Source organism: Ziziphus jujuba, chromosome 4 (assembly GCF_031755915.1).
Source record: "Ziziphus jujuba cultivar Dongzao chromosome 4, ASM3175591v1".
NCBI classification, from domain to species: Eukaryota; Viridiplantae; Streptophyta; class Magnoliopsida; order Rosales; family Rhamnaceae; genus Ziziphus; species Ziziphus jujuba.
Window position 1 is genome coordinate 777,741 of NC_083382.1, and position 12,951 is coordinate 790,691.

At 34.8% G+C, this 12,951-nt stretch overlaps 3 protein-coding genes across 7 annotated transcripts; 2 read left to right on the forward strand and 1 right to left on the reverse strand.

Moving 5' to 3' along the window:
• The first annotated feature begins 207 nt into the window (after positions 1–207).
• LOC107415754 (cation/H(+) antiporter 28) lies at positions 208–4,262 on the forward strand. The gene is made up of 4 exons (XM_016024143.4): positions 208–832; positions 1,261–2,268; positions 2,566–3,156; positions 3,442–4,262. Exons 1-4 carry the CDS (start codon positions 356–358, stop codon positions 4,054–4,056), a joined length of 2,691 nt encoding a protein of 896 aa, XP_015879629.3. The 5' UTR covers positions 208–355; the 3' UTR covers positions 4,057–4,262.
• Positions 4,263–4,826: 564 nt separating this feature from the next.
• On the reverse strand, positions 4,827–7,367 carry LOC107415785 (VQ motif-containing protein 31). 5 transcript variants are annotated; one of them, XM_048472096.2, is made up of 3 exons: positions 7,128–7,367; positions 5,936–5,986; positions 4,827–5,708 (listed from the first exon to the last, which is right to left on the reverse strand). In XM_048472096.2, the coding sequence occupies exon 3, from the start codon at positions 5,678–5,680 to the stop codon at positions 5,099–5,101; it is 582 nt and encodes a 193-aa protein (XP_048328053.1). In that variant the 5' UTR covers positions 5,681–5,708; positions 5,936–5,986; positions 7,128–7,367; the 3' UTR covers positions 4,827–5,098. The 5 variants fall into 5 exon arrangements, with proteins under 5 accessions (XP_048328053.1, XP_024928943.1, XP_048328054.1 ...); XM_025073175.3 differs by lacking the exon at positions 5,936–5,986 and having other exon boundaries at positions 7,128–7,366; XM_048472097.2 differs by lacking the exon at positions 7,128–7,367 and having other exon boundaries at positions 5,936–7,091.
• Positions 7,368–10,312: 2,945 nt separating this feature from the next.
• LOC107415800 (uncharacterized) lies at positions 10,313–12,756 on the forward strand. The gene is made up of 3 exons (XM_016024192.4): positions 10,313–10,577; positions 10,921–11,064; positions 12,478–12,756. The coding sequence occupies exons 1-3, from the start codon at positions 10,407–10,409 to the stop codon at positions 12,619–12,621; spliced, it is 459 nt and encodes a 152-aa protein (XP_015879678.3). The 5' UTR covers positions 10,313–10,406; the 3' UTR covers positions 12,622–12,756.
• The last annotated feature ends 195 nt before the right edge of the window (positions 12,757–12,951 follow it).

Sequence of the window (12,951 nt, forward strand, 5' to 3'; positions counted from 1 at the left end):
TTAAAATTGTGCCACCATTTCTAAGTAAGATTATTAAAATCCGTAAAATTAAAATCTTTGAAAATTTTATGAACAGATACTAATAAAATTTTATAAGAAAAATTAAAATGGAGAAAATCACTTATAAAATAAGATTAATGCTAGATAATATTAAATTCAAAATATTAGAAATTACAATATAGGAAAATAAGGTTTGAGTTATTAATCTTTAATTTTTTTAAATAACCATAACAAAAATACATTAATAAGGTTCAATTAACCATCATAACAAAGATAATTTTTTGCTTTATGTTCATATATTTTTCTTGAGTTTTATTATTATTATTATTATTTTATATTTATTCTGTTCAAATTTATGTTACTTTTGTTATGTGTTTTGGTGGCACCATTATATGGTTTGTTGTCCCTAATGCCACTCCTACGTTTTCTCCTGAAAAAAACACAAAGCAAACAATGGCAGCCACTAACTCACCTTCAGGAAGAGAATTGGTTGTGGCAGTTGAGTGATCGGTTTCGCAATTTTGCAAAATTTGCAAATGGAAAACCAAAACAAAAAAGATTCAGAAACTGGCAACTAGAAATAAAAAGAAAGAGAATTATGTCCAGTTCCAAGGATGGTAATGAGAATAATAATAATAATAATAATAGTAATAATGATGATAATGGAAGAACTTTGTCATTTGGAGATAGCGAATGTAGGGGTAGGCTAACAGAACTCTTCAAGAAAGTAGCTCTTCATCTTTTGGGTTTCTTTATGATGGTGTTTCTTTGCAATGCTGTTCACTACTTTTTGAGGCCATTTTCACAACCTCGGATTACATCTGATATTGTTGTAAGTTTTCTTTTTTTTTTTTTTTTTTTTTTTTTTTTAAATTTTTTTTTTCAGGTTTCAAAAAAAGATCGAATCTTTTGGTTACCCTTGAGCCATATCAGGACAGATTTGTCCCTTTTCCCATGAGGTTGTGATTGGCATCAGCTTTTTTGTGTTTCTAAAGGAAAGGTTTCATTTGGTCCTTAAGAAAATAGGCAGAGGAAACCATTATATGATAATAACTGTGTCTTTGAGGTTAAAGTTGATCAACTTGAACAAGGAAAAGGCCTTCTACAATCCAAGGTCTTTTCCATCCTCGAGGACTATCATCCAAAAACTGCTTTGTGTTTCTTTGGAGTTTTGACAGTTGGTCTTTGTTTATCCATTTTGTACTTTCTGATCATGACAAGGTGATAAGTTTCTTATAAAATTTTCATTTTCACATACAGGTAGGACTTTTTTTTGGGAACTTGGGGTTTGTACACAGACAAGTAAATGAATCAGCAGCTAAAACTTTGAGATACATAATTGATTTTGGTATGATATGCTACATGTTTGTTCTGGGCATAGAAATGGATCCATATGTGTTGTTTAAGGCACCAAGTCGGGATGCAAAAGTGGCCTATGCCGGAATTCTCTCCACATTCATACTAGCAGGATGCATAACCCCATTTCTCCATTACACTGACGGTTTTGAGATTGACTTCACACTCTCACTCTCCACTGCTCTTTCCAGCACAGCCTCTCCGGTACTGACACGTCTGATAACGAGTCTCAAAATTGGCAAGTCAGACATTGGAAGGCTTGTCATTGCTGCAGGGATGTACTCTGACTTTGTGTGCACGCTTGTTATGTCCCTTGGCTATATAGTTTACCCAGTTGAGAATGATGATGATAAAACTGATGATAAGGCTTCATCCCGTATTAAAACAGCCTTACAGATGAGTCTTTCATTGCTGTTCCAGACAGTGTTTACAGCCAATGTTTCACCAATCTTCATGAACTGGGTCAACAATGAAAATCCAGAAGGCAAACCAATGAAAGGATCACATCTTGTTCTTTCAGTTGCTTTCATTACCTTGATCATTTGTTGCTCGCCGGTATATGGGTACAGCCCCATTTTAAGTGCATTCATGGCAGGAATCTTCTTACCAAGGGAAGGGAGAGTGTCCAAATTGGTGATTAGCAAGATTAACTACTTGTTAACAACCATTTTCTATCCAATCTTTTATTTTTGGATGGGATATGAAGCTAGGTTGTCAGAGTTTGAACCTCTCCACATAATGACCTGGGCAAGGTTGATTGTACTTTTTGTTGTAGTAACGCTCGGAAAAGTTTCTGGAGCAGTCCTTTCTGGAGCAATGTTGGGGTTTAACTGGCCTGAATCTGTTGCACTTGGCTTGCTTCTTACCACCAAAGGTCATTTTCAGATATATCTGGCTATTGCTGCGAAAACAGTTAGTCTCTTGACCTCCTCTGTTTCTTCCGTGTATTTTCTTCCTACCTAAGTTTCATTTGTTTGTTTATTTATTACTTTTATTTAACTTATTTATTTATGTTTTATGTAATCGAATTGTATATGCCAGTTTAGCTCCTAACCATTGTTATATTTTATACTAAAAATGCTCATTCTTTTTTCTTTTTCTTTTTTTTTTCGATGTAGTACGGATTCTAATTTTCTTGTTAATTGGAATCTTTTTCAGTATAGAAACCACATAATAATGTCATTGCTTTTGCTTATTTGCGAAATGCAGGCTGGAAAAACGTCTACCTCCACCAGCATTGTTATGGTAACAGTAATCTTTTTCACTGTGGTGCATGCGCCAACAGTTGTGGCACAAATCATTAAACGTGCAAGGAAACGGGCACCAACTTATAGGATGGCACTTCAGTTGCTCGACCCTTCGAATGAACTCCGTATATTGCTATGCCTTCATGGGCCTCAAAATGTGCCTAGCAGCATTAACATCATGGAGATATCCCGAGGGACAGCTGACCCTGGTGTTGTTGTCTATGTCACAGATCTAATTGAACTCACAGATGACATTGCTTCCACATTGGTGCAAGGCGAAGAAGGGGACACCGTGACTGTGACTGACAAGGTAGTCACAGACAAGAGAAGTGAAGTCACTGCCGCTGTTGAAGCCTTCGTAGCAGACAATGGTGATGGTATAACGCTAAGACGAATGCTTGCACTATCATCATTCAATGGCTTGCCGCAGGACATATGCATTTTGGCAGAAGACTTGATGATAGCCCTCATCATATTGCCTTTTCACAAGAGCCAGCGTGCAGATGGAACATTGGATGGTGGCCATTCTGGTTTCCGACATGTGAATAGGAAGGTAATGTATGCATATCAGAAAAAAAACTAACATTTTCAGATTCCAAGAAATTCCTTTCGATGGTTAAAATACAATCTGAGGAATTAATTCAAAATTTCATTTATGGTTCACCATCATCGAACTTATGAAGGAGTTGATAGTAAAAATCTGAGGAATTAGTGGCTTTCCTTCTTTAAGTAACGGTGTCATATTACATATGTAGGAGTTAATAGTAAAATTCTTAATCCGTTTAGTTTTACCACTTATTTCAAATTCATCATTAGATGCTCGCTGTATCTGAAACAGGTTCTCAGGAATGCCCCATGCTCAGTGGGAATTCTTGTAGACAGGGGTTTGGGAGTGACTGAGAAAGTGTCAAGATCAGGTAGATCTGTCAATGTGGCTGTCATCTTCATTGGTGGCAGAGATGACAGAGAAGCACTAGCCTACGCTGGTCGAGTAGCGCGCCATCCTGGTGTAAAACTCACAGTAATAAGATTCTTGGTGGATGCAGATGCAGAAAATGCATTTAGAAGAGCAAGCAACTTGAGGATCAGCATAGCTGAGCAGGAAGAAGAAACAAATCTTGACAATGAGTGTTTTGCAGACTTCTATGAAAGACATGTTGCAGGTGGGTATGTTGCATACTTAGAGAAGCATCTTGCAAATTCAGCTGAGACCTATTCAACATTGAAGTCATTTGAAGGACAATACTCACTTGTTATAGTAGGAAGAGGAGGAAGAGTGAATTCAGTATTAACAATGGGTATGAATGATTGGCAGCAGTGCCCAGAACTAGGTCCAATTGGAGATGTTCTTTCAGGGTCTGATTTCTCAGTCATGACCTCAGTCTTGATCATCCAACAACCAAATCTAAAAGGAGAACTAGATGGGCTTGATGATGACTTCTCTGTTATGTAGATTTTTAAACCTAGTCGAGATAGTTTAGAAACTAAAAGGATCAGTTGTAACAAAGAACATGATGTTTTGTAGATTCTTAGTGGGTAGAAAAATGGTAGAAACTATGTTGAGATTAGACAGCAGGGTAAGCCAAATTAACTTAACCGGAAGAAAAAGAGGTTAGAGGATATGTTAAAGAGGTATCTTAGTGTAAATCAACGTTTGACAGGTAGAAAAGAATGAATATGTTAGCTTTTTGCTGTCTGACATGGTGTTCGATTATGATTATAGTATATAAGCATACCATGTTTAGTTTTCTGTTATAACCTCACAGATGATCAAAATTATACCAGCAAATTATTAAAAAAAAGAAAAAAAAAAAAAGAAAAAAACAAAGATGGTAAAAATATATATAAACTTATGATAAATATATATATATAATCTATGCGATTGTTATGCTTATGGTCATTGATCACTATTTAGTCTTTAATCCATTGATGAGAACAGCATTCATTCCAGCAAGGATCACACAATATATCTTGGCTAAGATGATGATATCATGACGAACCACAGCCAACTTACATTAATTATATGAAAAAATCTAATAAACCATCAATATTTGATTTTTGGGTTCATATAAATTAATGGTACCTAAAATAACCAAACACCTATATTCTCCAGAAAGCTTCAAATGCTACATATATCCTGTGAGGCCTCACAATTTGACTTTAATCTTAAGATGTTAGTTTCTAAGTAAGCCTTCCTATGATAAAAGGTTAATATATAAATAATAAAAATTCAAAATTCATGAATCTATTGAAATTGTCTTGAAAACTTGAGTGAAAATTTTTGTTAAAATGATTTTCAACATTGCAAATTTTTTTATGAGTACTTCCGTTTTCCAGGCCCATATATCGAATGCTTTCAAGTCCCTTGGCTATATTACGAATGCACATATATCTCACTTGATCAACTCACTAAGATTGATAGTACAAAAACATGGCCGAAATTAATAATCTCCACTCCACTCACATATTTGGAATTTGTTAGATTACAAAAATATTCATGCTTTCTGATCGCTAGCCTGAGCTGTTGGAGATTCAAGAGGGAATAATGTAAGCAACTCAGGAACTTCGGTAGTGTCTCCTTTTCTACCTCTTGGTGAGGGATGCAAGTAAAACCTCCTCTCTTTGATGGCTTTCTCTTCTTCTTGGCTGTTCAACACAGCTGATGCTTCTGAGCCTAGCTTCTTTTCCTCTTCCAATATTGAAAGCTTTGAGAATATGGAAGAAGGGGTTCCAACTGGGCTTGGGAGGAAACCAGCAGAGTTTGGTGCCTTTGGTGGTGAAAAGCAGCTCTGGTGGTGGTCTGCTGGTTTGAAATACTGGAAAGTGGGTTTCACAATCTCAAGCTTTGGCCTCATGTACTGCCTTCTCTCATGGAGTTTGGAGGTTGATCTCTTTACATTACCCATCATCTTTGGAGCCACATGGTCTTGCGATGGAATTGTATTATTGGTTTGATCAGATGGTCCTGTCAGTCTCTGAACAACTTCCCTGAATGTGTTTGTGTCTGTTTGGACAAATGTGGTTAAGGGTTTACAATTACCACCTGCTGTGCCTTGTGTTGCTGCTAATTTCTCCATGATGATCTTTCTCACTCTCCTTAATCACCTGCAAAAGAATTTCACAATTTTAGTCCAAGTTTCATATGGGTTCTTTTTTTTTTTTTTTTTTAATTATTATTATTACTTCTCTTTTCTTTTCTTTCTCTTACTATGAGAAAAACCAGCCAACTGGATAGAAACTTTTCCCAACCCCATTAACAAGATACCTACTTGTTTATAAAAGCTAATTTACCTATATGTATCTGATGGTCAATATTAGAGCAAAGAATTTACCAATTTGGAATGTTGTCCCTTTTTGCTTGTCCTTGACTTGCCTAACTTTGTCTGGTCAAGCACATGCATGCAATTAATATATATTATATATGTATATATAATTTAACCTGAAAGATTATGGAAACCATATGGTTCATAAATTAATGCGATTAATGCCTAACTTTCGCAAGGTTCTTGGTACATATATAACTTGTTAGTTCTCATACTTTGCAGTAGAAGGAAACCATATGGCATATGGTTTACAAAATTTCTTGTACGGCATTGAATAGGATTTGATTGAGATGTTCACCCAAATTGTGCCATCTTTCCTAGGCTTTAAAATTATCTACTTTCAATTTCAATCCATTGAATATTGGACTGGCATTTTTTGAACTTTTGTCACTAACTCCACTACTTACATTATTATATACTTTATGATCCTAATTCACCAGACAAGACAAAAACTATAAGCCCCACTTTCTCTTTTCCTGATTTCTCCTTATCTTAATTACTGTATAACAAGTACTGAAACATTGCTATGCTTTCAAAATAAAGAGATTAATGGAAAGCACCTTCTGGCTTTGAAAGGATAAAGAGATTTAGAACGTTAGCAGATACGTTTAATCTGGTGTTTCAAATGTAATATTCCAAGCTATTTTTCATAAGAAACATCAACAGAATGAAAAAAATTGGATTTAAGGCCAATTTTATTGCTCAAGGCGGTTAATTTATATCCCAAAACTAAACTTTCTCCAATCAAGTCTTCTTTCCTTAAATTTTCCTGTACGTGTTGGTTCTATGGCAATCCTATACTTAACTGACTCAAACGTAATTAATTGATTCAATGTTTTTAAGACTTCTAAATTCCTAAAAAAGGGAAATAAAAAGCAAATAAATTAAGACTTGGAAATATATAATCAGAAATGGATAGAGAAGACCATATATATATTTTTTAATAAAAAAAAAAAAAGGAAAAAAAAAAAGGAGAAATCTATAACCATGAAGCTTTTGTACATATATCAGCAGAAACATGCATGCAAATGCAGCTAAGAAGCTTTATACATATCCACATATTAACTTGAACACATATCATTCAAACATGTAGTTCCAAAATTCAAACTCATTTAACTATGCTTTGGCTTCAATAAATAGAACGCATGAATAAATTAAGTTTGTAAACGTGCATATATACGTCTTCATACATATAAAATACCTGGACATCAAGACCTTGGACGTATATATATATATATATATATGATCAAGTATAGTGCAAATTGATGTGAAGGAGGAAGAAATTTGAGGGAGGGATGAGAAGAGTAGTCAAGATAGAGAGAGAGAATAGAAAGAGAAGGTAATGATGTTGAAGAAATTAATAGATATATTTGAAGTAATAAAAAGGAGGTTGAAAAGGTAATTGTGTAAGAGACACAGAAGCCAGTTAGGACAAATAAAAAAGCAACCTCAAAAGGAATTACAACCGCAGCGTTTGCCACATCAACATGGTTTGTTGTAAAGGGCATTCAACACCCATCTCACACATCCTCAATATAACGGCTTCAATTACCCTTTGCTTTTTTTAAGATTCTTGTAAGAAACAATCTCTCATATTTAGCAAATACCTTCTTTTTTTCTTTCTTTTTTTTTCTTTTTTTTAAATAAAATTACTCTTCAAGGACTCAGTCAAGTTGACCTCTCATGACTTGGGATAATTCATTTACAGCTAATTACAATTACAAGGCTATAATATTCGTAACAATATTCTATGTAGCTCTCTTTATAGATTTTGCTGTTGGATTCCAAGTCAATGTTAAAGGGGTGTGTTTCAATGCAAAGTTGTTGAACTATATTAATTTAGGAAAAAGGCACAAAGTGCTTACTCTCAGTCTCAGATACAAACTCCAATTGTCTTTATTCAGCCAACCCATTGTGTTTCCTAAAGAGCTATATTGGGCTTTTGGGTTAAGCCGAGCTTGCCCATGTGCTAGGTGGGTCACCCGAGCCCCAACCAAATGAAATTCCAGCAAACCCGACCAGTCTCATAAGTTGGTCAACAAAATGCTACTTCGACTGTTGAACACCAGCCAATTCACATGATTACAGGTGCCACTATTTATGTTGAATAGTTTTGAAGATTGCTTTGTTATTTTCTGATGCATAAATATGTGGAACACTGTTTTTGGCTTTGCTGCATGCATCAATTAATAATCTTCCAAGTCTTCTAGACGCACATGGATATTCCATCACTAGCTCCAATCAGAAAAGTGCATTGCTAATTACTTCATAACTGTTCCATGCCTAACTTGTGTTGATGCTATGAAATGATTTAAGGAGGAAAATACTTGTAAAAAGATTCATAAATATGAAAAATTTTCTTTTTTAAGATGGTTGGTCTTACTGGTAAGAAAAAAATAGCCACAAAGTCAGTCACAGTCAGTCCAAAATATTAAAATAGATTAAATGAATTAAGTGTAAGTGAGCGAGCGGTTGGGGTAGTGAAGTGGCACACCAGAAGAAACTCCCATTATTATTTTTTTGAATCTTTGTACATAAAAAAAAAATAAAAATAAATAAAAAAAAGAAAGAAAAAAAAAGAAAGGAAAAAACGAAACATACACACACATATCCAATTAACTTGCTCTTGGGATATCTATACCTTTCAACCATTTTATTTCAAACCCATACATCATCTCTCTCTCTCTGTCTCTATCAATCTCTTTCTTATTCATTCATTTAATCTTCCGGGCAATCCGGCGGTAGCTGAGATGAAGCAACCATCCCTCATTAAGATTATTTGACTTGTAATTGCCCCCCTTCCACACTGCCCCTCCTGAATATATACCATTGCATTCATTACACATAATAATAATTGAAAAAAAAAAAGAAAAAAAGAAGTACTCATCCTGATCTGATTAGTAGGCCAGATAATTCATATAGAAAAAGAGGCAGACACTAGATATAAATATCCAATCCAAAAGCCATTTCTGTGCTTCAAAAAACATATCCAACCAGACCAAATACTTAATCCCAACATACAGAATATGGTGCCAGATGATAATGATTTCAGCTTCCCAGTAATTGCCACCAAACCAGTCTCCAACTTCACAATCCCATCCACCTCCTTGTGGCGTATATCTTCTCTGGTTTATCCAGATTGTTATAGCGAAGGAGAAGATCATGATCAGAAAGGAAGTAGATCACAAGGGTCATCTTCATCACCATCAGAATTTTCCAGCAGGAAGAGCTTTTCTGATGATTTGGATACAGAGGAGAGGATGGACATGTTGTGGGAGGACTTGAATGAGGAGAAAAATATGGTGTCTCATTGCAGCAGCCTGGATAAGAGCAAAAACACAGATATTGGTCGTGAAGGAAGGTCAAGAACATCAACAACGTCTGCTAGTGAATATTTGGATGATTATATTTATGATTTGGATGGTGTTGGACAAAGTGGAGAGATGGAGATAGTCATGGTAATGAAGGAGGATAAGGAGGAGCATTCCTGTGAGAAGGCCTTAAAAATATCAAACAAAACCAGAGCCTTGAAGAGACCAAGCGTGGTGGTGGTGCTGAGATCATTGAAAAAGTTCCTCTTTCTTCGCAACTTGGCCAGGGCAAGAAATTAAAGACAGACTGACTACCTCTACAATCTACATCATGTCCTTGTTCTGCTCATCAAGCTTATTTTGATTGATTGAGATTGTATAATTACATAGATATTTCACAACTTTAACATGTGTTGTAATACAGAACTACCATTTCTCTACAGCTAAAATACTATAATTACTTAATACCCAATCCAACTAATATTGTTGTTTTGTTCAAATCTAAATTACTAATTCATGTTGCCATTTTGATTATGTAGTTATGAGTTTATGATGATTCATGTGATTGATTTGATTAAACTGGATGAGAAATTATAATTGTTTCTTAGCCTACTCTCTGAATAAATGAGGGGATATGGAAGCTAATTTTCAAAACCCTGTCCCTTTCTTTTTAGTGACAGCGCAAATTTCTTTTTATCAGTTATTGGAATACTGTTCGCGTGGAATATACATAACTGATCAAATATAAATTTTAATGATAGAATGAAATTTGCTATAAATTATTTATCTATCAAAAGAAGAGCACTAAAATGGTTTTCATTTTGTTGGTTCCGGAATTTTAAAAACAAGGGATTTTTTTTTTTTAAGAAAAAAAAAAGCTCTAAAACATAAATTTTTAAGTTTGTGCATGTAAAGTTAAAAAACTTCGGGAGTCTATTAGAAAATTAACTTTCTCCTATTGAAATAATTTTTTTCAATTTAATGTTGAAAGAAAATATGGTTTTCCCACTTAAAAATAGCTCTTTTATTATTATTTATTATTATCAATAACGATTAAAAAATACCTTAAATTTACATTTTTGATTGTCGAATAAGAAAAGAAAATAAACAGGAAGCCAAAAAGCTAGAGAAAGAGAAAGAGAAAGAGAAAGAGAGAGAAGGAAGCGAAAATGGAATTGGAGGCGGTGAAGAGGTACTTGGAGAAAGGACCTGAAAACGCCTCAACAATTGATGGCCTACCGCTCAGGTTCTTCGATGCCTTCTTCGTGGAAGGTTTGCATGTTGATCTCATTGAACCAGGACGTATTATCTGCTCCTTAAAAGTGCATCCTCGTCTGCTGGTAATCACCCTCCTTTTCTCTCTCTCTCTCCCTTAGCTCTGCTAATTTGCTTTCGGGGAAAGTTTGGACTTTTATTTTTGTTCTTGTTTCTTTCTTATACATACTTTGCCTTATGATTGTCATGTGTCTTTGGTTTGTTTATAATTGGTTTTTTTTTTTTTTTTTTCTCTCTCTCCTTTTGTTTGGTGTTTGATGATTTGTTGATAAAGTTCGCATTTTTATTTATTTTTGAAGAAAAATTATATCTTTGCTTTGTCTGGGCTTTTCAGTTTTATCGGTTTTAATTATTGATATAATTGGGTTTGTCTATTTGGTTGGTGTTTGATGATTTGTTGTGATCAAGAACTCTGGTAATTTCTTGCACGGTGGTGCCACCGCCACGCTTGTGGATTTGGTTGGTTCAGCTGCAATTTACACGGTTGGTGCTCCAATGACTGGTGTTTCTGTGGAAATTAATGTTTCATACTTGGATGCTGCTTATGCCGATGTAAGGCTCTTTCTTTCCATTTTATCCTGCAGTTAACTTTTGTTTCTTTGATTCAGTAATTCTACAACTCATGAGTTGAGTCTTAGACTTAGTTGTTTTTTGTGTTAAAAGAAATTGATGGAAGATGCTATGATGCTGTTCCTGCTTCGTGCTTGCTATCTGAAAATAGATGGAATACAGTTAAGGAATTCATGGAAATTGGGCATTGCAATTTGTAGGATAGATACGTTCTGTGCTTTTGAGAACGTGCAGGTCCTTTGTTATTCCTCCTTAGTTTTCAGTGTGTTGAAAAATGAGTGTAAACTACCGTTTTTTGGCTGGATAATTTGGCTCATTGTTGGTTACTGCCTTGGATCTGAACCATCTCATGTGTCTCTTTTTGATGATTATTTTTTGTTAATAATCACTATTTCAAGCAACCGCTAAAGGTCAAGTTCTGTTGAGCAACTTTTTCGTGTACAACTTCCTAGGGCCAGAGGCCTCAATATTTCTGGAGCCTTAGACTATTCTCTCCCCATTTTTATAATTGATTAACACTCTACATGTAGAAATCCCACCTTCAGATCCTTCCATGGGCCTAAAACACCCTTCTTGGAAGCACATATTGCACGAATAGAACCAAGGATTAGCTCTGCAGCTGCTCCATGGAGTAGGTCCATTACTGGTAGAGTTCATGTAGCAAACCGCAGCTTTTTAGGATAAAAGATTTAGTTGTATCTACTGTTTATAATTCGCAAGAACTTGGAGCCATGGTAGTTATGTATTATTTAGATGACATTTAGGAGGCTGGACTAGGGGTTGGAGTGAATTAAAATTCTTTAGTACACTGATAAACTTCATAAAATAGTGCGTAAGTGACAATTCTATAACATATAAACTGTGCATTGTAATAAATAGGAACAAAGAAAATTCAAATCTAGTGTAAAATCATCGTGAATATTTGATATATTGTAAGTCTTGAACATAATACGTAAGCCGAAAAGATAGAAGTAAAACAGGTACTTGAGGAAGTAAGGACCATTCTATGGCAGTGAAATGGTGTATAAAAATGAAAGTAAGGATAGAGCACTAGCCTTATTTTGAAGACAGTTAATGGCCTAATTTCAAAGTCTCTAGGTCTTTTGAGCAATAATGACAAATTAGAAATACCATTCTTCATTAAATTTTGGATGTTGACTACATATCGGAAGTAATTTCATGCTTTTCTCCTTGCTGCATGAGTCTACCACCTAGTTTTTGCAAGTATCAATCTTCTGATCATTTTTAAATGGAAATTTTGTATCTAGATTAGTGAGATATAATTTATTCCATTTCCCCTTGATGAATTCTTATTCTAAATTCTCATGCATCCCTGTAGTGAGTTATATGTAAGCTATTCACCATAACAAAGAACTTATGTGGTTGGTTATGCAGGAGGAAATTGAGATTGAGGCCAAGACTTTACGCGTTGGAAAAGCAGTTGGTGTTGTGAGTGTTGAGTTGAGGAAGAAAAAAACAGGGAAAATTATCGCCCAGGGCCGTCATACAAAGTACCTTCCTGTCGCTAGCAAATTGTGAAGACATTTTTTATTTTGCTATTTGGAATGTACTGAATTTTTTTTTCCAAATCCTGGTTTGGGAAACAATAATGTATTTTTATGTATAATTTATGCAATTTCAGCAAGCAGAAGGCGTCTTACGTCATTTATTATATGCTTTAAAGTTTATGTTTCCATCAAATACGCCAGAGTGACATTTCTATGTAGAAGGCATTGAATCAGTAATGCTTTTGTTTATTATTATGAATAACATTTCTTTATCATCCTTCAATAATAATAATAAAGTCATACAGTCAACATGCATTGGCTTCTATAGTTCCTTCAATGGAGCACCGTTGTAACAATCCAT

What these genes read in the sequence shown, in the direction of transcription:
- LOC107415800 (XM_016024192.4), top strand. Translation starts at nt 10,407, where the DNA reads ATGGAATTGGAGGCGGTGAAGAGGTACTTGGAGAAAGGACCTGAAAAC. An exon ending in AAGTGCATCCTCGTCTGCTG is followed by an intron (nt 10,578 to 10,920) that starts GTAATCACCCTC and finishes GTTGTGATCAAG; the next exon opens with AACTCTGGTAATTTCTTGCA. An exon ending in TGGATGCTGCTTATGCCGAT is followed by an intron (nt 11,065 to 12,477) that starts GTAAGGCTCTTT and finishes TTGGTTATGCAG; the next exon opens with GAGGAAATTGAGATTGAGGC.
- LOC107415785 (XM_048472096.2), bottom strand. Translation starts at nt 5,680, where the DNA reads ATGGAGAAATTAGCAGCAACACAAGGCACAGCAGGTGGTAATTGTAAA.
- LOC107415754 (XM_016024143.4), top strand. Translation starts at nt 356, where the DNA reads ATGTTACTTTTGTTATGTGTTTTGGTGGCACCATTATATGGTTTGTTG. An exon ending in GGATTACATCTGATATTGTT is followed by an intron (nt 833 to 1,260) that starts GTAAGTTTTCTT and finishes TTTCACATACAG; the next exon opens with GTAGGACTTTTTTTTGGGAA. An exon ending in TCCGACATGTGAATAGGAAG is followed by an intron (nt 3,157 to 3,441) that starts GTAATGTATGCA and finishes TATCTGAAACAG; the next exon opens with GTTCTCAGGAATGCCCCATG.